Source organism: Protopterus annectens, chromosome 5.part1 (assembly GCF_019279795.1).
Source record: "Protopterus annectens isolate FY-2018-M chromosome 5.part1, PAN1.0, whole genome shotgun sequence".
Taxonomy (NCBI): Eukaryota; Metazoa; Chordata; order Ceratodontiformes; family Protopteridae; genus Protopterus; species Protopterus annectens.
Window position 1 is genome coordinate 721650367 of NC_056736.1, and position 26785 is coordinate 721677151.

General features: G+C 38.7%; 1 protein-coding gene across 1 annotated transcript in view; it reads right to left on the minus strand.

Moving 5' to 3' along the window:
* GDPD4 (glycerophosphodiester phosphodiesterase domain containing 4) overlaps positions 1-26785 on the minus strand; it is a 1130252-nt gene that overhangs the window by 482074 nt on the left and 621393 nt on the right. The window contains exons 5-6 of the mRNA XM_044073350.1: positions 21740-21799; positions 3557-3655 (exon numbers count right to left, since the gene is read on the minus strand). Of these exons, the coding sequence (XP_043929285.1) occupies positions 3557-3655; positions 21740-21799 (159 nt within the window). The remainder of the gene's footprint in view (positions 1-3556; positions 3656-21739; positions 21800-26785) is intronic.

Genomic DNA, 26785 nt, shown 5'->3' on the forward strand with positions numbered 1-26785 from the left:
AGAAATAAAGACAAACTCAGATTCTCCCTATTTGACTTCACAAAAGCTTTTCACACTGTCTCCTAAAAACATGCAAGAAAAACTCTGTATTTTTGGACTGTCCCTTCAGTGCTTTCACAGTTATTTGACTAATAGGCATCAGTCAGTAAAATCAAAATCTAGTTACACAACCTTTCTTCCTTCTCATTCAACTTGTTCGGAAATGTTTTGAACACCACAAGAAAGCACGCTACCCTGATCAACTATGCACATGATTCTACCCTCATCTGCTCTTCTCACAACCTATGCACATGATTCTAGCCTCATCTGCTCTTCTCACAACCTATGCACATGATTCTAGCCTCATCTGCTCTTCTCACAACCTAGGCACATGATTCTAGCCTCATCTGCTCTCCTCACAACCTATGCACATGATTCTAGCCTCATCTGCTCTTCTCACAACCTATGCACGATTCTACCCTCATCTGCTCTTCTCACAACTTATGCACATGATTCTAGCCTCATCTGCTCTTCTCACAACCTATGCACATAATTCTAGCCTCATCTGCTCTTCTCACAACCTATGCACATGATTCTAGCCTCATCTGCTCTTCTCACAACCTATGCACATGATTCTACCCTCATCTGCTCTTCTCACAACCTATGCACATGATTCTAGCCTCATCTGCTCTTCTCACAACCTATGCACATGATTCTAGCCTCATCTGCTCTTCTCACAGCCTATGCACATGATTCTAGCCTCATCTGCTCTTCTCACAACCTATGCACATGATTCTAGCCTCATCTGCTATTCTCACAACCTATGCACATGATTCTAGCCTCATCTGATTCTAGCCTCATCTGCTCTTCTCACAACCTATGCACATGATTCTAGCCTCATCTGTTCTTCTCACAACCTTTCCACTCTTCAACAGGGATTCATTTTCCTCCATTGAAAGTCGGCCAGTACATTCCCAACTGTCACTTAAAAACAGAAAAACAAAGCTACTTCTTTGTACTTTCAGGTCACAAGCTTTACTCAAAGTGACCTTTGCCATCTCATCCTCCAATAGCACTCAGAAGTAGTCTCAAAAACAAAGCTACTGGGGTAATCATAGATGACTTCTCGAAACTCAATGTACAAATATAACAAGCCATTAAAAACACATAGGAATGCTATGTAGATGTAGAACATTTTCTCATTGACTGTAGCAGGAAAACTACTGTCTCTACCATTCTCCTCTCTACCCACTTCGATGCCTCACCAGTATTCAACAGCCTCCAAGATTCAATCACAAATTAGTGCAACGCTACAACAAATTAATAAAATTCATCAAAAACCAAACCCAACTGACTGGAGTTTCAGCAATACCTGAAGTATTCACAGTTGGTCACTGTCCATAACCTAAAACACAAACCTGACACTTATCCTAGCCTAAAAACATGTTCCAACTGTATAAACAGAATAGATCCTTTTGCTCTGAAGACCACCACCTTCTCCTTGCAAAAATGCCAGTAACTTGGCAGATGATGCCTTATATACAAATGTCATCTCAAAAACATGGAACTCAATTCCCGCTACATTCAAGATGTATCAACAATCTACCCTCACTCAAATATGAGCTAAAACAATTTCTGCAGCAACACTGGATCTGTGCTACTCCTCCCCAGTGTGACTCTCTAGATATATCTTCTAATAACAAAACATTTACAATGAACCATGCCATTACTTCTTCTACATGAATTAGAAACACTCTGTAGGCATTATTTCCAAGGCATCATGATGTTGTTTGACACACTGAATTATACAGAATTCTGAAATACACTGTGTCTGCAATAATTTGTACTAAATACATGGTCGCTCTTGAAGTTTGACTAATCTGAATGTATATCCAGCTGTACAAGGCCTATGTCTAATAGCGTAACACTTGTACATAAATATTAGATAATTAGACTTGTATATAATTATGTAAAGTTCAAATGTCTACAGTTTAAGCCTTGTACAGAACGTCCAGATCTAATATGTAAATTTTCTAGATGTGTGTTTATAATATACTTTAATGTTAATGGAGTTTTTCTCCCTGGGCCTCTGCTGAAAAGGGGTTTAATAGCTAGCTGGACTTTCCTGGTGAACAAATGCAAATAAATTAAAAAGGATCCTAGAATACTTTCTGAAAGAGGTGTGCCATAAAGCATCTCCTAAAGTAGGGCACAAAGTTACACTCATGAAGCTGCCATGTTAGAAATTTCACAAGGAAAGGACCTTAGTACACACCTATGAACCTATAAAACTCACCCCGGGGATAACTCCAGGGGCTCTACTCAACAGAGGCACTGGGAACTAAGGTCGGGTGGCACTATGCCAGGGTAATCCTATGGCTAGACTTGTAAAGGCCCCAGAGATTAGACTAGTACACACCTAAGAACCTATGAACACACCTATGAACCTGAGCCTAGGAGACTGAAGGCTAACTTCAGCATTACTATCAATTCTAAAGCAACTTAGCTTAACTACCTATTAATGCCAACAGAGAAATAAAAGCTCCTTTACATGGGACAGACCCAAGGTATAGGCCTTTAAACACTATCATAAACATTTTAAAAGTGATTTGGTGACCAACAGACATCAAGAGACCACAGAATAGGTGTAATATGATTTTCTTAAACAGGCCCTGCTGCAGAGTTCTGCACTTTCTGATTAACACCTATGTTAGTTTGTAGTGCAAGGTAACATGGATTCTTGCAGTAAGCAGAGAGGATTAATACACTATATTCTTTCATGTAGGCAAGGGTACAGGGTTTGATTTCTTCCACTTCCATTTGCCTACTGTGTGACTCTGAGCAGGTCACTTAACCCGACAGTACTCCTGAGTTGCCATGGAAAAGGGACACTTGTGTGCAGTGGACTTGCTTGATTAACAAGTAGATTAATAAATAACGTTCTGTACAGATGGTGACATAGACAGTTGCCCAACAGATGCAGGAAGAAAGTTAGTTACTGAATATACCTCCAGATTTTGTCATCTCAAGATTACATTAGGAAAATAAAAGTGAAAGTGAACCCTAAACAAACTCATTCCATTGCTATAACGTAAACACAATATCAGCATATATTCCAGAGTAGTATAACTTTAAGAAATCATACACAGAACATGGATGTGCCTATTATATGCATCTGAGCCATTCAGTGCTTCTCTCTGCTGTTGAAACAAAGTAAACAAAACACCTAAAACTGTCCATTTCTTAGGCTTTTCTTAATACAACCTTGCACTATTGAGGCAGTTTCTGAGCCACACTCCAAGTAACCAGCGTTGCTTTTTATAAATGCGTTCACATTAACAATCAGTTGGTCTTTTTAAAATCAGCTGTACTTAGCACAGTTTCTGATATGAAATGCTGTAATCATGGGAAGCTGAGATGCATGACACCGAATGGTTTTGTAATGTTCTAATATTAGCAAAAACGCAAAGCTCAACTCCCATTCTTACAGTCAAGATGCTGAGCACACAGTGACAAGCCTCCGTAAGCTGAAGTGTTGCTATATTTAATAGTGATATAAATAATAAAAATGACCCACCTGAAAAGACAGGCGCACTATGGACCACTCCTCTATCCACATCTGTGAGAGAACCACCAACCCAGCCAATGAAAAAGCAAGGACCACAAGAACCCCAATCTGTGGAGACAATATAAGAGAATATATTTTCAATGTTGAAATGTTTTCTCTGGCTAAAGCATGTGCCAATGTCTTCCATTATTTAACAGTTTTTCAAAGTAAATATTAGTAGCCATCACATCAATTTTAAACTTTTAGAATAAAATATAACTTTAAACGCATACAAAACAATATAAACTTCATTTATACTCTTAGTATTTTAGAATAATTTGTGCATATGCTAAAAGTGCTAATGTGATACATCATAAAGTACATTTACAAGCAGCTAAACATAATTTGCTATAAATCACTCATGATAGTACACATGCTTAACAATGATGGACAATCAGTAAGTTAGGGGTTCTGTTCTGCAAACCATGCACTTGGATACATGTTTTAATACTGGCAATAGAATGCATGCCTGGGTAAGGAAAATTTTTTATTGTTTCATTCATTCTTTGATAACTTGTTTAATCCATTTCAGGGTCACAGATAAGTCACAGTCTATAACAGCATTCAGTGGGCTTTAGACAGTGACACTAATCCCAAATTTAACGCCAACTCGTTCCAGGATATGTACACATTCACTCATTCATGGTATATACGCATCATCTATAGGATGTCTGTGGAATGTGGAAGAAAACTGAAGAACCCACTGAAAACCCACATGGACACAGGAGGGACACGTAGAGTCTGCATAGAAGATATCCCAGCTGAAAACCAAGCAGGAGAATCAATCACTATGACGCAGCAATTGTAACAGATGAGCCATTGTGACTGGATATTAAAATGAGGTCCCATCTGCTGGCCCTGGTGGATGGAAATACCTAAAGTATGTGATAATATAAATAAGGGTATTACTGAAAGAAACTCAGACAAATAGTAAACTGAAAAAAATATAAATTCTGCAATCCAGTAAAGCAGGAAGGAAACTATCCAGTAGAAACTTTAGACTACTTCCAAAGAAAATCATAAAAATACAAATACAATTTATCAAAATATTTCATTCTTTCTGCTTTGTAGAAATTACTTCCATATTTCCTTTCCCACTCCTTCCTGTTCCTTGTATTTATTTTTCAGTCTGCGTTACAAATTCATTGCTATGTGCACAAGGTCTGTGATATCAAGCTACCCTCTGTTATATACTTAATAAATAAAAAAATAACCATTTCCATACTAAATGTTTCTCATTTCTTAAGATCATCTCATAGGTTAAAAACCTTATAACCTAAATAGTCTATAGACAAAATGATCAGTTTTAACAATTGGCTTAATTACTGGTGTCATTCTAAGGGGATCCAATGTCTGTCTGCTTGGGATGACATGCTTGACAAGCCACGCTGCTTCACAAGGGATGGCTTGCACCTGTCACCCCTGGGCTTCCGGATATTGGCCAAGGCTCTTGCCACCCCCATAGTGCCTTTTTTAGGCAAGGCTCAAATGACAAACCTACCTCCCTAGAAAACACAAGTGGAAAAAAACTAAGGGTAATGCTGCTCAATGCCAGAAGTATAAACCTCAAGATGCACGCCTTCGAAGCCCTCCTCAGTATGGAGAACATCGATGTCTGTGCAGTGACTGAAACCTGGTTCAAGGCTCCTGAGAGCACCCCAGCATTATCAGGTTTTACCTCATATCATGCTTTCCGGCCCCAAAACTTGGACCGAACCACAAAAGGAGGGGGAGTATCCATTTTCATCAAAAATACCCACACCTCCAGATTAGTGGCAACGCACGAAGGATCGGAGACTATCCAGGTGCAACTAACCATAGGCAAAACTGCCTTACAGTTTGTAGCATGCTACAGACCACCCTCTCAAACTCAGGAACCCCACACAGCCTTCCTGAAGACACTGGACAGTATGAATGTCTCTCCAAATACCATCATTGTGGGAGACTTCAACTACCCAAACATAGACTGGGAACATTACTCAAGCCCCAACACCCTAGCCCAAAGGTTCCTAGAATTCATAAACTCAAATGCAATGGAACAACTAGTCACCATTCCCACAAGAGGAGACAATATACTAGACCTGATCATCACAAACATGGGGACAAAATGCTCCACACCGGAAGTATATCCCTCTTTGGTAAGATCAGACCATAAATTAATCTCACTGGAAATCCACATCCCGCCCCCACCCCTGCACAAAGACCACAGTGAAGAACTTCTCAAAAGCAAACTTCACACTTCTTAAGACTGAAGTGGTATCCTTCAAGGCCCCTGGGCCAGTGGAAACCACAACCCACACTGCTGAATCCTTTGCAAATGCCTTCTATGGGCACCTTCAAGAATGCATGGATCATGCAATCCCAAATAAAACCAAGACCCAGTCCCCCAAAGGCAGGCGCCCGGTCTGGTGGACCCCAGCCATAAACAAACTTTACAACAGAAGGAGGAAGCTACTACATGACAGAGCAAAATCCCTAAAAGGGAAGGCATCTCTGATCAGTACTAGCAAAAAACTACAATCACTCATAAAATCATCCAAGGCCAAATTTGAGAGAAAAATCGCAAAAGACACAAAAGACAATCACAAGGCCTTCTTTAGCTATGTTAGAAACCTGGGTGGAAACTCCCAGATATGCTCAGAGTTAGTCCAAAATGACACAAAATACACTGAACCCACTGACATTGCCAACATTCTGGCAGACAGGTTCAGTGCAAATTTCTCCTCCCCCCCAAAAGGAGAAATAACTATCCCAGCAGAGTGTAGCCTCCCAAACATCTCAGATGCCCAGGTGAGAGCCGCCCTCTCTAAAGCTAAAAACACAGCATCAATGGGACCGGATGGTGTCCCGGGCTGTGTGCTACATGAACACCAAGAGGAACTAAACCCACACATAAGGCTGCTGTTTAATCTTAGCCTTACTACAGGATACGTACCCAAAGAGTGGCGACGGCAACAGTGGTCCCACTTCACAAAGGCGGTGCTTCTACGGACCCTGGAAATTACCGCCCCATAAGCTTGACGAGCCTGGTCTGCAAAGCTATGGAGAGGATCATTATGGAACTCATAAACAAAGACATTGGGGACCTACAGACATTGGATCCTACCCAATTTGGCTTTGTCAAGGGCAGATCCTGCCTTTTGAACTTGGTCGACTTTTTTGAAACAGTCACTAAGGCCATTGATGAGGGTAAGGCAGTTCACACAGCCTACCTTGACCTTGCAAAAGCCTTTGACACAATACCCCACTCGGGCATCATAGACAAACTCACCAGCTTAAATGTAAACCCATATGTCACAAGATGGGTTGCAAACTGGCTCAAGGAAAGAACCCACAGGGTCAGAGTTGCTGGAGCTATGTCAGACTCTAAGCCAGTCACAAGCGGTGTCCCACAGGGCTCAGTCCTGGGACCCCTCTTGTTCGGCATTTATTTTTCCGAGGTACAGGCAAACATAGGAGGATTGTGGCTGACAAAGTTCGCAGATGACTGCAAACTGGGCGCCATAACTGATACTCCAGCGGACACAAACATCCTTCAGAGAGGCCTCATAGAAATGGATAATTGGTGCCAGAGCCATGGCCTTAAACTGAACACCAAAAAATGTATAGTCATACCCTTTGGGAAAAACAAGGTACCAACAAATTACCACATAGGTGGTAATCAGGGACCTAGGGACCCAGGTTGACAGTAACCTCTAATTTGACACTCACATTGCCAAAGTGGTTAGGAAGACCTTCTATATTGCCCACCTTATCATGAAGGGTTTCACATCTAGATCAAGAGAGGTCATTGTGCCCCTGTACTCTTCTCTCATCAGGCCAATGATTGAGTAAAATGCCCCATTTGGGATGTATCTCACCCGACACCTGCAGCAGTTGGAAAGACCCCAAAAGTTCCTCACCAAGAGGATAAAGGGTCTTAAACATATGTCATATGCTGCCCGACTGAAAAAACTCCAGCTCTATTCAGTCGCATACCGCCTACTCAGAGGTGATCTGTGCCTGACGTACAAGGCCATGTCCAATCCGGAATTAATGGACATGCTCCACCTCAGAAAATCCAAATCCATCAGAGCCACGAGAACAAGAGACTTAAACCTCAACACAGAAATAAATAGGACGTGCTGGAGGGACAGATTCATAACCCAGAGGCTCCCTACACTCTGGAACAGAATCCCAGTCCATGTTAGGCAGAGCCCCTCACTGACTCTATTCAAGAGAAATCTCGACGAGTGGATGGGAGATCGTAGGTTTACCCCGGGGGTCATCTCTGTGTCACTACTAGACAGAGGCACAGTAAACTAAACCCTAAAAGGGCATAGTATTCTCATCCTAAGGGGTGGTGAAAGCCACACACACTCTGGCTAGGCTTATAAATGCCCTAGGGCAGATAGCCTAGTACGAACCTATGAACCTATGAACCTATAGACTGAGTATGTGGCTCTCCCAATAGTAATGTCTATACATTTCTAGTGAGCACGTAGGGCTGGACTCAGAATGGCTACTGCCATTAGTAAGCCCTAACATGGACTGCTAACATTGGCAGTGTCCCTTTCTGATTTAGAAACATACCCACAGTGATACTATATAATCTGTAGGATCACCATGTTGGGCCATCTCTATGGCGGAGCTATACGGTAATGAGACATTCTCCGGAATTGGCTTATGCTAATCCATTATGCACTCTCCTCTGGAAATATCTGTGGTAAGGCATTTATAAAGCCAAGTACTTTCAGAGCACTGCTCGACTGCGTAAGGTAGCTCAGTTAGGTGAGTTAATTAACTTGGCCAAAAGTTCAAGTTCACCCACTTCTTTCAATGGGTGAAATCACGTTAAAGGTAAGTACCAGGAAGTTTAGTGTCCAGGTAGTGGTGGGGAGGTTGTGAGTGTGTCCATGTGTGCAGCTGTATGTATGAGTATATGGAAAGGAATGTGTCCTGAGGTGAGTGTGTGTCTCTCTATTTGACTGTATGTCTGCCTGGGTGGTCACAGCAGGGGAGGGGAGGTTTACGTAGGGATAAGTAAGGCAGTGTGTGTGTGTGTGTGTGTGTGTGTGTGTGTGTGTGTGTGTGTGTGTGTGTGTGTGTGTGTGTGTGTGTGTTTGGTTTGTAAGTGTGCATGGACAAGTATGTCTGTGAGTGTGATTTGGTGGGGAGTGTGCATGGGGTGGACTGTCATGCTTCTGAACAGCACTGTTCACGCCAAAATCCTTTATTGCAAAGCTTTCGGGTCTACACCCTTCATCAGTACATATATAAGTCAATATAAGCTGATGTGAACCCTGGTCTTAATAATGCGGTCAGTTTAAAACCGGTCTTAGTAAAAAGACAAGGTGAGAGAATTTAATGATTTCTTAAAATGTTTTTTAAATTGATTTTATGTTATTCCACAATGTTTAAATGGCACATTTTAAGTGTTAGACTAATGTGTATGACTTTTAGATAGTTTTAGAATTAAATTGTATATATTTTTTTAAGATTTCTATGTTGGTTAGGATGATAGGCTGGCTGAAGCATGTGATTTGATAATACTCCCCTTTTTAAACAGTGATAAAATTGATTTATATATGTACTGATGAAGGGTGTAGACCCGAAAGCTTTGCAATAAAGGATTTTGGCGTGAACAGTGCTGGTTTCGAATATAGTTTTCGTGCAGTAATACCAATTTTGTGACTTTTGTTTTTGAGTTTGGTTATCACTGCCAGCGTCAAAACAAGGGAGAGTTTCAGCCAGCTATGAGTTTGTTAAACGCTTCGGAGAGTATGCAGAGAGAACTGAATGGTTCTGTGAAAAGGTTGCTGCGACTACAAGAAAATCCACTGTCAAAAATGGTATTTAATGCACCTCCTGTGTTGGTAACCGTTGACCAGACAGTGGAGGAGTTTAAAGAAAAGCTGACATCTTTAGAGAAGAAAGTACAAACTTACAAGCAACTCCAATGGCAACGGTTAAGCTTTCAAGCTTATTTGGAGTTGGGCATAGTACCACGAGGGCTGAGAATTCTAAAAATGCCTTCATATGCAAATACCTATAATGAACTTCTCATGCAATGGCAGCAATTGAACCTTAAATTGAGCACAGATTATATGAGGCTCATGAATACTTTTTTTGAGCCCATTGAGAATAAATTGCTAGTAGAAATAGACACTTTAGAAAACAGTATATTGAATATGCCGTGCTATGTTGATTTTTCTGAGCTATATAAGACTGCGTTGGATCAGCTTTATGCATTAGATATGCGTTTACAACACAAAAAGAAAAATAAGATTCAAAGGGATGTAAATGACTTTAAAAACGGACATATTTTCTCTTGGCCGAGAACTGATAATCACTTTTCTTTGTCCAAAGAAAGAATGTTGCCATCTAAAGGTAGAGGAATGGGATCGATTGATCAACTAGATACATTTGAGATACAGCAATTAACTTTGAATTCTTTGACCGGGCAGAACAGCCAGAAGCAAGCTCTTAGTACTACAAATATGGAATAGTCCAATCAGCAGCAAGGGCAGCCTACTAAAGACCCAATTAATGAGGTGCCGGTTACTACAGAGCATCATGGAAGCGCTGTAGTCGATAGCGCCGAATGTTCGAAAGTAAAGGAACTGAATATCCTGTTTAGTCCACATAACATCAGAGAGAAAAGTGTACAAAGGGAAATCACTTCTTTTTCCCCTTTTCAATTGAAGCAGCCAGAGAAAATATCAGTGCAACAAAATTCTACATTGAAGGCTGCACCAATACAACAGCAGACTCAACAATTGAATGCAGGGATCAAGAGGAAGAACAGCAGCCCGGTAGCAAACAGCAAGGTAACCCGGCACTCTTTCAAATGTTAAAAGGTACTGTTAACCTTTCGCTTTCATTACTAACTGAAGCGCAAATAAACCTTTTAAGCAAGGGTTTGAAATTTATCCCTAATGCAAATGATAATATTGTACAGGCAGTAATGGACTTGAAGCTGTTTGTTAGAAATGTCGGCTTGAAGATGATTTTTAAGGAAACTTGTATGCAGTCGTCTGTCTGTAAAAAGTTAAGTGTGTTTTCACCATTGTTATGTCCAGTACTGATCGCCTTCTCTAATATTGTTGAGAATGAGTTAAGGGCTTATTATAGGAAAATGAATAAGAAGAAGATGTATAACTTAACATTTTTTGAGTATACAGCATTGAGAGAACTACAAGATAACAACAAGATAGTGATAAAACAAGCTGATAAAGGGGGAGCAGTCGTAATTATGGATAGGGAAACCTATATGATGAATTTCAAAAGTATACTGAATGATACACTAACCTTTAAAGAAATTACCTTTGTTGATGTTAATAGGTACATTGTAAATGTGAATATGACTATCTATGAGTTACAACTTAATAATGATATAACAGTAGACTTATTTAATTATTTAAGTGTGCCCTGCCCTAGAATACCACAGATCTACGGCATCCCTAAGATACATAAAAATCTGGTGAATCCACCGCTGCGACCCATAGTCTCAGGTGGTGGTTGGGTGACCCAGCCTATTTCCAAATATTTGCAGATAGTTCTGGGGAAATATTTGGATAGATGTACTACAGTATTGAAGGATACTAACAATTTTCTGCGAGACCTCCATAATTGGCATTTGAATAATTTAGGAGAGAGTCACATCCTGGTGACATTAGACATCACATCACTGTTCACAGTGATTCCTAATGAATATGGATTAAATGCTATTCATGATTTTTTGAATGGTGAGGTTAAAATGTATAGCAGGGAAATTGAGAATATATGCACCATGCTTGAAGTAGTGTTAACTAATAATGTTTTTATTTTTGATAGAGTGCCTTATCTACAATTAACAGGAGTTGCGATGGGCACTCCTGTAGCTAATACTTATGCAAATTTGGTGCTTTATGAATGGAAGAAGTATTCTATACTCGATGATGCAAATGGTATGAAAGCCAATGTTAAATTTTATAGGAGGTTCGTGGACGACTGTTTTTTTGGTTTGGAGTGATTCCCTGTTACAATTAGAAAACTTTGTAACATATCTTAATGAATCCACGGGTTTTCTGAAGTTTAAAATGGTAGCATCAAGTCAAAAAATAGAGTTCCTAGATGTGTGTTTGTATAAAAATGGGAATAAGCTGGAGTCTACAATTTATAAGAAAGAGGTAGATGCCTCTAGGTACATTAACAGAGATAGTATGCATGCACTGCATACGTTTAAAGGTGTATTGAAAGCACAATTGATAAGAACTAGTAAATTGAATACAGTGGATGATAGTTTTAAGGAGCAAGCTATGGAAATGATGCAGGAATTTCAGAGGAATGGTTACCCGGATCATGTTATAGATAGTATTTATGATGAGGTGACATAAGGTAGAGCCGATAAGTATAAACCAGTTTCTAATGGTGAGGTAGAATTTAGTGATAAACCAAAATGTAAAGAGAAAATAGTGAGATATCTTACTACATTCAATCTCAACACAAGTAGTATACGAAGCATAGTGGAAAGAAATTGTCCTATTTTGATGGCAATGCCTGAAATAAAGTTAATAGTAGGTGAGAAACCACAGTACGCTTACAGGAATTCAGAAACTTTAAAGCAGAAACTTTGTTAGAAAGACTTTAAAGAAGAAACAATACAGGTGCACAGAGAGGTGGGTACAAGGAAGTGTTACAATTGTACATGTTTTAAAGATTTATATGAGGGAGGTGACATCTATAAACATCCAGTTCTTAAAGAAGCATATATACCCTAAAAGCCCTGACAAGTTGTAATGCAACCCAGGTGGTATACCTAGCTACATGCGTGGCATGTACATCATTTTATGTAGGTAAGACCACTAGGAAGTTGAGGGAAAGAATAATAGAACATAAGTCTGAGATAAGAAGAAAAGTTCCAACGAATGCATTAAGCAAACACATTATAGATAATGGTGAAGGACATAGGTTTAAATTTAGGGTTATGTGCAATGTAGAGATGGGAGTAAGGAAGGGTGATATAAACAACACTTTAGAATTAAGGGAATATGAATGGATTGTTAGGCTTCAAGCTGATGTGAACCCTGGTCTTAATAATGCGGTCAGTTTAAAACCGGTCTTAGTAAAAAGACAAGGTGAGAGAATTTAATGATTTCTTAAAATGTTTTTTAAATTGATTTTATGCTATTCCACAATGTTTAAATGTCACATTTTAAGTGTTAGACTAATGTGTATGACTTTTAGATAGTTTTAGAATTAAATTGTATATATTTTTTTAAGATTTGTATGTTGGTTAGGATGATAGGCTGGCTGAAGAATGTGATTTGATAATACTCCCCTTTTTAAACAGTGATAAAATTGATTTATACATGTACTGATGAAGGGTGTAGACCTGAAAGCTTTGCAATAAAGGATTTTGGCGTGAACAGTGCTGGTTTTGATATAGTTTTCGTGCAGTAATACCAATTTTGTGACTTATGCTTCTGAACAACCCTACACTAACAAGCAAATCCTCAAATATTGGGGGGGGTGGCTAGACACCACAGAAATTTAAATACAACTGTAAATTCTATTAAAAGTTAAGAGAGTGACAATTTTGCATGGACTGTTTCCTCTACAGTGTGTCTCCCCGTACTCCTTGCACCTAGAGGACATAACAACCACTATCCCGCCCAAGATTCATCTTCAGCAGTACAACTGCAATTACAGTAACCAGCTTCCTTGCAGCATTTTGGGTGACCTCTACAACTGAAACAAGTTTGGTAATAATCACTTATGCCTTGCACCTAGAGGGCATAACAACCAATATCCCACCCAAGTTGCACCCTCGGCAATAGAACTGCATTTACAGCGACCAAGCTTTCTTGCAGCATTTTGGGTGACCCTCTACAACTGAAACAACAAGTTTGTTAGTAATCACTGTATGTTCAGCTCTTTATACTTTTTATTATATAAATAGTCTTTGCCACACCAGGAAGCTCACTGCAAAGTAACCTCTCTATACCTCTCTTTCTCAAAATAAGTCTTCCCTACTTTAATGACTGTGCTTCCCCTTATACTCTGTAATTACATGCTATTCTTACTTGTAGTGTTACTGCACTGCTCTGTTGCCACATTTTCCCATATTGCCTGGCCTGTTAATATCTCTTCTTACCCCTACCTTGTTGCTTAGTAGTTCTCCCTATTATATAGCCATATATTCTCTATCAGCTAGTCTATCTCTTTTTTACTACATTATTTTACAAACTCTGACTCACGGACTTGCTGTTATAGACAAATAGCTCAATCTCTGCACAAAACAGAAAGTGTGTGTTATGTGAAGTATTTCTGCCTTTTTTACCTGCACTTTACTAGAACCTGGAGGTATATTTTATGTAGCTTAAATGGTTGCTTTACAGATTTAGAGGTCCAGCTCATCCCCAGTCTGTTCACCCTCCACTACGCTCTGGCTCACTTCGCTTCTCTACCCTACCCCCATTCCCACCCACCCCCACTTTCATTACATTTATTCTCTCCTTGGCCCTCCTATTCATTAATCAGCCAATAAATACCCTCCACATTTAGCAGACCTAAAATAGCCACCCCAATCTTCTATACCTACACACTTATCTCTTTCATTATGGCTTCCCCAATCAATACACCCCACTACACACCCTGCATTATTTCCATTATGACCCATATTATACTTCTACTCCTATTAATACAAGCTACCTCCACAATGCCACCATATTTCCCTCACCATCTACCTCTTGCACACAAATCCTTCCTTTAAATCTTAACAAACTTAGTTACTCAAACATCTCTCCCTCTCTACTTGTATCTTGTATCATTACTATAGCCAGACTAAAACTACTACTTCCCATCCCCAAATTTAAATCATGTCTGTTACTACTCCATAAACCCATCTCACAGAGACAGCAAACTCACACATTTATTCCCCTTCTCCACTCACTAACATGATGTGGAGATATCCATCCAAATCCTAGTCCAATCTATCCTACATCCACCACAAATCCAGAAGACCAACAGCTTCACCTAATAACAATAAACACACATAGTATTTGTAATAAAATTACTGAATTTCATGCTCTGGCTAACTATCCAAATACCAAACATTGTTGCAGTAACTGAGACATGGCTAAAACCATATATTGCTGATACTGAGATTCTCCCTATCCAGGATATAACATTATTCATTCCGATAGACTCCATAAAAAGGGTGGTGGTGTAGCATTAATCTATCAAAACTCGCTACAAATGACAACCCATCCAAAACAAATCCCCACTTTCAGAAAGCTAGAACTCTTACTCACTTCCCTTCATATAAATAAAAGCAAATATCTATGTATTGCAGTAGTCTGCATTTCCCCAGGCCAAAATATTCCCATACTAGAAGACTTTCTATCCTGGCTAAATCAGAATATCTCACATGAAACTATAATCCTAGTAGACACCAATGTTAATTGGTTAAACCTAATCTCCCTCTCTCCAGCAAATAGTATAAACTTGCATAGCTTCACACAACTTATCAGTACTCCTACCCATAGTCTATCAACAGTATCTGAATCAGCCTTAGACTGTATGCTAGTATCCCACCCTGAAATTTACACAAACTCAGGCACCTTACCAAACACTCTAAGTGACCACCTCCCAGTATATACCTATAGGACTCACCCTCAAACAATCAAAGCACATTCTTATAGAACCTCCAGGAATCTTGCCCACTTCAACCAAAACAGACTTATACGCATTTTAAAAGCCCCAAACTGGAACCCACTAAAAACCCTCCCCTTAGACGAGGCTGTTGACTACTTCAACAAACTCTTTTTAGATACTCTCAACAGTTTAGCGCCAACACGTACTAAGAGGACAAAAATTAATCATGGCCCCTGGTTAACAAACAAACTAAACAAACAAACAAACTAAACAAACTCTCTTTCTTAGAGACAAATCCTGGAAAGTGTGGTTGAAAGATAGAATAAAACAGAATGAACTCAACTACAAACAACTCTGTAACAAAGCCAAAACATTAGTGATACAGGATAAAAATAATTACTTTTCCTCTAAACTATCTACTTCATATAACAATCCAAAAAAGTTCTGGAGTTCTGTCTCCGCTCTTCTCAACCCAGGCACCTTACAAAACCCACCCCCTGCATCTGAAAAAACTCCACAACAAATCTCCCATGACTTTAACCCCCATTTCATCTCCACCATTCAAAAGCTACTCGAAGACTCCCCACCTGACCCTAACTCAAACCACCAATATACTACTAACTCATTACTTGTCAATAACAACACCCCCTGTAGACAATGCCACTAATACTCCATCAGCCTATTCCTTTACAGTCCAATCTGTGTCCACCTCTCTGATCTTGAAGCTCTTAAACAAACTCAAACCTTGCTCACTTTCTGCAGATAATCTTCTCCCAGAATATCTACAGCTAGCAGCTAGTGCAATTGCATATCCAATTAGCATTCTTATAAATCTCCCCTATCTCAGAATCCTATGACCCCATTTATGGAAAAAATCCATTATTACTACTCTACACAAAGGTGGAAACTCCCATGACCTCTCTAACTATCGCCTTATCTCTATACTTTCTCCGCTATCAAAAATCTTAGAAAAATGTGTTCACACACAAATACGTAAACACTTCTCTGATAATGGTCTTCTATCCCCTACCCAACATGGATTCCGTCAAGTGCATAGCACCATCACTACCCCGCTCTCTTTCTCTGACACTGTTAACAAAGCCATAGATGCTGGTCAGCCTACCTCAGTAATCTTACTGGATCTATCGAAGGCTTTCAACACAGTATCAAATAATAAGCTACTAATCAGCTATTGAAATTAGGATACTCCCCAAAATCCCTTGAATGGTTTACCTCTTACCTAAACAACAGGGAACAATCAGTAAGGTGGCATAATGCACAATCTGATTATCAAGCTAACAACATAGGGGTCCCACAAGGATCCATTTTAGGACTGCTACTGTTTAATACTTTCATCAATGATCTTCACAAAGCCCCCCACATCCAAAACCTCATCCAATATGCCAATGATTCTATGCTAATATCCACCTCCAACAATTTCTCAGATCCCCTCACAGTTACACAAAAGGCCTTTACTTCTATCGAATCATGGCTTATTAGTGCACAACTTATGTTAAACCCCCAAAAACCTAAAAGTTTACTTTTCTCTACAAAATCACTAAACACTGACTTTAAAATCCTTGCTAACAATGGTACAGAAATCGAAATAGTGAAAACAGCCAACCTGCTAGACATAACAATAGATGACAAACTCATATATGAACCACATATTCTCAATGCAATAGAGAAAACACACCTTAAATTAGGCAAACTATATTGCCCCAGACTTTACCTGCATAACTACACCAAAACAAAACTTGCCAGTACATTACTCATCCCCTCCCTGCTATGTGGTAGTGCTATTTTTACTAACCTTCACTCAATCCTTAGTAATAAACTTCAATCCTGCTATTGTAAAATAGCCAAATTTGCCTCCAGAAAACCTTACCCTTCACATCATTGCTAAGCTATTACTGAACTGAACTGGCTAGAGTTTTCTTACCATCTCCACTATACCCAACTAACCTTAGCCCAATAACTAATCTTCAGACCCAATGACTACCCAGCACTCAACTCAATTCCTACAAATATATGCTCCTACCCAAACACTAAGATCCTCTTGCAAACAGCTGTTAACCATAACAAAACCCAACAAAAAAGCAAAACAATGTTTGCACTCCCATAGCATTGCCAAATTATGGAATAATGTACCGGTCCAAATAACTCAGACTGACCACACAAAAACCATTAAGAAAGCAGTAAAATCACAGTACCTAAATAAACCGTCCAGCAACTGCCACACAAACCAACCACCTTAAGGCAGCCCATTAACTAAATATTAGGATTGTGCAACATACAATAACCAATCCTACAATCTTTTTTAGACCTAACGATGCAATATTTTTCTTTACTCACACTACAGATGGTACTGTTTGAATGTCCATACTGTTCTACATGTAATTTTTATTCTGTCTGTACTTAATGACTCCTAATGCATACTAATGTAAAGTCTGTGCTGTGCTGATTTGTACTATGTTTGCCTCTTATATGCGTAACATTTGTTAAACTTATGTTAAAGTTGTCAACTTTGTAATTCTTATGGAGCTTTTCTCCCTGGGCCTCCACTGAAAATGGGTTTCTGACCCAGTGGACTTTCCCAGTCAACAGATGTCAATTTATTTATTTATTTATTTATTTTTATTTATTTATTTAACATTTGTTAACCGGGAAATTCTGACTTGGAACGAAGCCAATTTTCAGCGGAGGCCCGGGGAGAAGGGCTCCAGATGCATGTCTTTGTAACGTGGGAGGAAACTGGAGCACCTAGAGGAAACCCACATGAATGCAGGGAGGACATGCAGACTCCACACAGAAGGTACCCCAGCTGAGAATCGAAATGGAGACTTTTGCTGTGAGATGACAACGCTATCGCTGCACCACTGCGCCGTCCAGCCCAGGTCAATAAACATAAACAATAATATGCATATGCACTATAGCAGTTCATGCTCACAGGCTTGTACTTCACAGGTGGAACACCAACTGCTCAGAAGAAGTGTCACCCACGTGACAAGCCAGAGCTATATCCTCCCACACCCCAGATAAGTAAGCCAACAATGGGCACTCACTCCCATACTCCCCCCCCCCAGTTCATTTAGGCACTTGAGATGTTACCTGAAATCAGGTTGCCTGAGTAGTATTCAGAGCTTTATGCCCCTGTGCCCCCTTGACCTTCTCAGCCTCTACTAAGTCACCTAGTCCTAACTCTGTATTACCCTCACCCCTGTCCTCTCACTCTAAACTCCTGTCCTCTTGTCGTTTTCTTCCATTCAAGTTCCTTCTTGTACTCCAAACACATGTATACCTTAGCACCTACTACAGCAATCTAAACATTATTGTGCTACTACCACCTCTGTCAAAAGCAAGACATTTTACTTCTTTTAGTCTCTTCTGACAACAGCCGTGGAGGAACTACTGTTATAACTTATTCCCCTTCTCTACTCCATCTCAGTTTTGTTTGGATCTTTTTTAATGGCAGCAAAAAAAAAAAAAACACTTATACTACTCCTGCATCTCCACAGTACTCTTCCACTACCTTTCTCTTACTTTTATTTATCATGCACTACTTTTTCTTCGTGGCAAACAACCAAAATTTTCACCCTTTCAGCTCTGTATGTATCACATTGCTTTCTGAGTCTCTTCAGGTTGTAGCATTACAAAACTCCAGTTCCTGAATGCATTTTCCCCTCTTAGTAAGCATCAAGTCCTCAATTAATCTCTGAAAATATGTGAAAGCTCAGTCACGGTTGACATTCTCTCCTCTTCTTCAGCAAACTATCTCTAATGTCACTCTCATCAAACTCTCAGCATAAACATCCCATTGAAACTTCAGTCTAAGGTGGGAACCTTAATAATCTACTAATTTACTACTTTTGTCTAGATCAAAAAAACTTCTAGTACCAAATAATTTCTGCTCTATTCTTTTATTTACTCTATCTTTACAGTATTTGTGCTGGTGCCTTCACACAAATCACATTAATCCTTCATTTTCACTAACTTTATTATTTCCTCCTCCTCTGCTAACTAAACTTTCTTTTACAGCACCTAGTTTCTGTTTCTTTCTTTCACTCTAAATTACATCTAGTATAAATATACCCTCATATACAGGCATATACATACTGTTTTTTCTTGGCTATCCCCTCTCCACCTCTCACATATACACCCACATGTATACACATGCATACACATGCACACATGCGTGCGCACATGCATATATACACACACACAGACACACACACACACACACACACACACACACACACACACACATGCACACTACATTCCCCATTGCATTATATATTTGACTCCAAGTGTCCTTTAGTTCTTCTCTTCTTAAGTTCTTATACACAAATCAGTCTGCTTATTCATACATCTAAAGAATACTGAAATGTCACTACCCTTCACTTACTCCAGGTCTAAAATTAAATAGGGAGGTTGGCATAATGGCTAAATTGTTTATCTTACAGACACAAGGTGCAGAGTTTGGTTTTCATATGGGATAACTGGCTAGGCTTAAAATGGCCCACAAGGGCAGTAAGCCTAGTACTAATCTGCAAACATGTGAACACCAATTTAACAAAGTTTGATACATTCGGTAATCCACCCTAAGCCCTATCTGCCTCATTCTGTTCATGAACCTTAGAACACAAACAACAACAGCCAAGTCAATATACTGTATAGCCCAGCAACAGGCTCTATTAAACAATCCAAAACCCTCCTGACATGAAATCAAAAACTTCCTATGACAAATTAAACAAAGCATATGTCCTCCTCTTCTGGGTTAAGGTAATAACTCACTTTCTCTTGAGCAGTCCGTTAAAATGTATAAGGACTTTTTGCCCATCTAAGTACAACACCACAGTCGATTACTTCCTAGGCAGCTTTTATACCTATGGACCCTTACTATCTTTCATTTCACATTAATCCTTTCTTAACCATTTTTTACACCTACTTCCAACAGAAATCCCACAACTTCCATTTCTTTTTGCTCTCTTTACCACAGATTCCTTAAAGAAGTTACATTTACATCCTCCAATCATTTTATGTCTCTCTGTTTCTACAGGAATTATGCCAGAATGATGGAAGTGGGCAGTTACTATTGGTCTTCCTAAAATACGTAACTCAGCAATCCCCAAACACTTTTGTGGTGTCCAGCTGTCCATCTGGCAATAATTTCTGAAAAATTACTATATAAAATTCAACTTTTAAAGAATGGTCATATTGTAATACACAAGCAACAAGTTTTCACATTTATTTTAATACTACTGCATTATTTCAATCAACTGGCAGAATATTCAGACATGGATAAAAACATTCTTATAAGTGCTGTTTTCATTGTCCTGAAAAACATTATTCCGTTGGTCAGTTCCTTCTAGCTAAATATAATACAAATGCATTTTTTTCCCTCTGATACAGTGAGATAATTCTCAAACTACCTTTATCACAGACCTTTGTAAGTTTGTTTCAGCATCATTCTCTCTTCTCCTACGTTGTGTTTTTCCTGAGTACCTCAGTTTGTGAATCCTATTTATTATCTTCTGTCTGACCTACACCATGTAAACTTAGCTCCTTAACCTGATAATGGGCCTACTTCTTGGAGTTTCAGCTAACCTTATAAACCTTCTAAGTATCATCTAAAAAGACTTGCAAAACATTTGCATTTGTTTTGCCAGAAACAAACTAAGTGGAAAATAAAGCAAAACTACATTAATTTTCTTTGGAACATCACAAAGGCATTGCAAGAACTGTGCTCTCTCTGTCTCTCTATCCTCCACTCACCCTCTTGGCACCCTTCTCATTAAAGTGAATTCCTACCTGTACTTGTAAGCATTACTAGAAAATACCCACTTTCTTAATTTTAAACTTCAGGTCTACACCACCAACAATAAACTCTACCATCAGCTCAAGTGTTCATATCATTTAATAAATCATCTTCACCTGAAAACAGATACCGTGCTGCTAAAAACACCCATCTCACTCACCTTTGTATTCCAAAAATGTCTCCCTATCCCTCACTCACCTGTCCCTCCTCCACTATTCTCCCAACCTTCAGGCCTGTTGGGCTGTCCCCGTTTCTCATTCAACATGTCTAAAGTATGGCTAACTGTTTTATACATACTGTGTAAGTTTCATACAAATGTATTCAAATCTCTTTAATATTAACTTTGACTATATGTTTACTCTAAACTGTAGAGACTGGTTTACCCATGCTGTGACTGAACCCACTATGAGTAAACACCCTGATAAACAAGAATAAATAAATAAATAACTTGTGTGTGTGTGTGTGTGTGTGTGTGTGTGTGTGTGTGTGTGTATGGAAAAACAATTTGGTCAAGCAGGTGGTGGCATAGTAGTGTAACAGAACTGTTGCCTCACAGTGTGGCTCCAGCTATCCTACAAGCCCCAATTTGTTAAAGAGGGCTCTGGAGAATGAATAATCACATGGAATTAACTTAATTTGAAAACTAACAAAGATTTTCTATTCTCATTATTTACAAAAGAAAAAAATAAGACTTTTGGGCTGAACACTTGGCTTACCTTGTGGCTCCAGTGCAGATAGAGCTGCTGTCCTTCTGAAATTAGACATACCGCCAAAACCTAGAGAAAGAGACAGAACACAAACCAGTTACAAGCAGCATAAAATTACGTTTTGGTAAATGCATTCACAATTCACATATCCCTGCTGCTCATTAAGAATTCTAAATGTGTAACACAACATGTACGTGTTCTTAACTTTTGTCATACAAAACTGTGAAAGCATTGTCCAAGTAGAGGCAATAACACAGAAAACTAGAAATAATGGATTTAAAATGTCATTTTTTTAAGAATATCTGGGGAAAGAAGAAAATACTTGTGTAAGGAATTCAAACATGTCAAATACACATAAAAGAAAACATTTTCAAAAGTAAAAGGAATGAAGTACTACAAACAGTCAATATAGAAAAACTACAGCCTAACATATGAAGTCTTCATATTTATTCTGGTTTCTTACTATTAGCAATACTGTTTAGCCATGTACAAAAAGCTATATAACACACCAGGAGTAAAGCAAGTTCATGGAGCCCTAATTTGCCAAGTAAAATATAGTAGTAAAATGGTGATACCTGAACGCCTACCAGGAGTGTGCCGATGGCTGCTGTCATTGCCAGAAGTCACAGAAATCCTTCTAAACCTTTCCCAAATTATTGGTTTGCTTCACATAGTTTCCTATTAAAAGGATTAGCAATGCCAAGAAAACTGCTCAGGGACTGGCACATTAGCTAGCATCTGGGCCAGAACCCCCCACATATACACACACTCTCTCTCACACACACACACACACACACACACACACACACACACGCAGACATGCACACACACATGCACACATGCACACACACGCACATACAGGTAAACACACAGACATAAATACAAAAACCATGACCATCAGCACAGGTGTTCTTACATTTCACTTCATGAGGACACCTAATTGAACTTAAAGTTTTGTACTACCTCACGTTCTCATCATTTTGATAATTTGTACAAAAGAAAATGTTTACACACAGGCATTATAGCAAAATCCTGCACTGTGTTGTACTAGATGTGAAACTAGGGAATCTCTGTACACCTTATGAGTTAATATTCTGTCATTTGGAATGTAAGTACAGAGTATTACAGTTCAATGTGACATTGTATTCTTTTGGCTTTGGCTTAGTGCTAGTTAAGCTAAAAGACAACAAGTAATGGTCAGAGTAAACCTGGACATTTTCATTATTTCATCGTTACAGCTAGGCACAGTCAGTACAGTGGTCTAGATCCATAGAGTTTTACTTATAAAGAACATTTCATTAAATCTTGAACTAATATGACTATAAAAATTACTCAGAATAAATATGTATGAATGGGCATGCTCAGTGCAATAAACCAAGTTGTATCCATGACTGGATAGTTTTATACTTCTTAGCACAAAAATATACATTTGGTAATTTGGCTATAAACTACAAGAGTGAGCGCTCATATCAGCAAATGTTTTCAGTAATGCAAAAAAATGTTCATAAGAACAAACATTCTTTTTAATGGTGGTTTTGCCAGCAGCTTTTTATATGAGATTGCTTTGCACAAGGTTAAGGAATTTGCCCTCACCCTGCTGTTGTGCGATCTCTGAGTTGGTATATTTAATTAGCAGGAGCTGCGGAGGCTGCAGGGTGATGTGCTCCCTGCAAAAACATTAGTTTTAGTTTGGGCAGTTTTCTATCATTTTAGATTTGCTCTAAAGTTATTGTGATTTTTTGTTCACTCTTTTGAGTGTACGATATTTCATGAGACAATCGACGAACCTTCTTTTGTCCATTAGGACTCCCCTCTAGAAAAAAGCACACTACAAGTTAGTGCTATATCACCAGTTTATTTACAACTTCTTGGTAAGTTACAGACTTTATTACTCAACATTTATTGCTCAAACTTTGCAAAATATGAACAGTTTCCAACTTTCAATATTTTTCTTTATTAATTCCACTCAGTATTTATTATCATCCATTTCATTTCTCTGAATATCACATTTGCCTATCAGAGAAGTGTGCCTTTTGGAAAAGGCTCCTAAGACTACTTTTTCTGTGCCACAGTTAGCCTGCTCCACCCAACCAACTTATCTTGGTCACTCGTTCTTCCCATTTGTAATTTGATGCCCAATTACCAGCAGATGACCAGAGTGACACATGTGCCTATCAGTACATTTACTCAATAGGCACTTCCTGTTTAAACCACACTGATTCCTATGAAGGTGTGCTACTTTTATGCTACATGTTGCCTTGACAATCAATAGTCCTAGGGAAAATATACCGCCTGTTTTCTCAACCAGTGGGTCTCCCCACCCCACTTTGTCATTATAAGTTGTCATATTAGTTCACCATAACACTATCTTTTTTTTCCTTAGCTCCTTATCTTGCCTTGATTTATGGCTTGTTGGAAAGACCTTTGCTTTGGCAAAGTTAAGTAAAATGATGACTACTTGGTTTTGAGTTCTATACCCTCTCATTCCTCCTTCTACTTTCTGAAACAGCAGCTCTACCTTGCTGAGATCAGGTCTGTTTGATTCTATTCTAGCTTTGCCAGCTTTGGACTTGTTGATTACAAAATAAAGGTGCACTTTTACAGAATTAGATTTTTGTTATTTCATAGAATAAAGACATGTAATGTTGGAAGTTTACTTAGGACAGACACAGCACACACAGGAAGGCAGGCAAAGGATACATTTTATAGGCAAAAGTGCGATTTAGTCAGTCAGTCAGCTGCTGTGTTCCAGGTATAGAGGAAACAACATACATCACCCAGCCTCCTGCCTCACCTCCTGGGAGATTCTTACTGACAAATATAAAGTAGTGACTCATTGTTTTATTTATTTATTTATTTATGTATGGTGAAGCTTACCTTGATCGGATAACGTATTCCCCACAAGACTCTTGCTACAATACGCAGTGGTCCTGAGGAGTCTGTACCCTCTTGAAGTGAGTTTATTCTTGTAACTTATTATATTTCACATGCACGTAACTCTTGCCCACCACATTGATGATTTTCTCTTTCAAATGTGCAGCTAGAAACAGCAAATTTTCACTTTTTCTCCTATCTAAGATTTGTAATTTAGAATCTGCTGCAATGAACTTGTTAAAATTCTATCTAGTTTTATTTATTTGTTTTATTTTACATAAGTTAACTGAGGTGGCATATTTTTTAAAACCCTTTAAGTTGTCACTTTAGACACAGGCACATATACATAAACAAACCATATTAACATCTTCATCATTTGCCTACATTATAAATCACATCCCTCCATCCATCCATTCATCCATCCATCCTCAACCCCTTTTCCCATTTTGCACATGGGGTCGGGTGTCACTTCAGCAGTGACAATTATCTCGAGCCAAGTTTTACACTGCCAGGTGGTATAAATCACATACGTTTTCTTTGTTTATAATTGTCATCAGTCCAACATTACAGAAAATGTTCAATTCCTACCTTCCCTTAATCCTCACTCCTCCTCCTGAACTTTATTATGCATGCATTGTTCCCACAATTCCTATTTATTTCTATGTAATTTGCTTGTTTTCTTTTCTAATGAACCCTCTTCTATTTCTTTTATCTTTTTAACAGTAGTCAATACTTTAACTATAGTCAGCTTAGACTTTCATTTCCACTCTCTAGTAATTGTTTTTTTTTTTGGCAGCCAATAGCATTAAATGTAATAAGACCTTACCATGTCTAGGCATCAGAGCCTGTACCCCAGCTCAAAAGAATCATTAGTTACAGCCATTTCCTCTCCCTATATTTCTGACAGGGTACTCTGCTGGGAATTTTTTAAATCTGCCAGCTCATTACACTCCCAAAAAAACATGTTCTCCATTAACTCTTTCTTCCCATCACACCTCCAACATTTCCTATCTGCCTGAGGAAAAATACTTTGAAGTCTGTTTGAGGTATAAAAAAAAACTATGAAAATATTTCCAAGCAAAAATTCTAAACCAATTGGGAGCCATATATATGTATACCCTCTCGCGTTGTTTCATTGTAAATTAATTTTTCAATCTCTCTTTCAAATGTCTTCTAACCTCCACTGATTGATTCTTATAGTTGCTGTGCAGTATTTTGTAGGCCCTACTAATTATCCCTTTTTGACAGCAACTTCTTTCTAGATTCAAATAAAAACTCTACCAGAACAGGTCTTTCACTTACAAATTGCACTATCCCTTTCTCTTTGTGGTCTGATATCAATCCCTGACAGGGAAGGTAGTCTCTAGCCTGCAATCCAAATGTCTTCTTGGCCTCATCCCACACTATTACCTTTCTGTCTCTAGTTATTTTCTCCTAATACCTTGGTTCCTTTGCCAATTTTCTCCAGTAAATTCCAGCCCCCTCTTGCCTATTTTCGATTTGCCTGCTTGTATTGGCAAGATCATCTTTCTCCATTCTTGTATAGGCTTAGCTGTTAGAATACTATATGTAACTCTATGAATATAATAATCTGTATAGGGTGGTTATTATTCTCCTTAAGGATATGCATCCAAAATCCCACTTTCTCTCTATTTCTTGACCCCCCCCCCCCCCCCCGTTTCATCATCATACCTTTCTACTTTGAATTATAGCCTTTTGCTTGTGTTATGTATAGGACTGTAGCTCTAAATTATACCTTCAAATCAGGTAATCCTAAACCAACTTGACCTTTTGAGAGGATCAACTTGATCCACAAAACTCTTGCTCTTTTACCTTCCCAGATTAATTCCTTCAACTTTTAATTAATTAACTATTGTCCACAGCTGCTCCTCTCATTGATAAAAATTTGCCTGACCAGTATATAAAACCAAAGGGACTTAACATTTTTACTGTTATAAAAAAAAAATCACTGCTTGTATCTTGCTATCTATATCCATTAACAATAGTTTCCAGTTTCTCCGTTTTTGCATTAACTTTTTTTTATTCTCTTCTCACATATCCTTAGCTGCCATAACAGAAGCCTTTCTCATCCATACTCTTAAACATTTCATTTTATTGCATCCCCATAACTGTGGGTATTGCTGAACAACTCTGTGTGTGAGTACATAATTTGCAGCTATT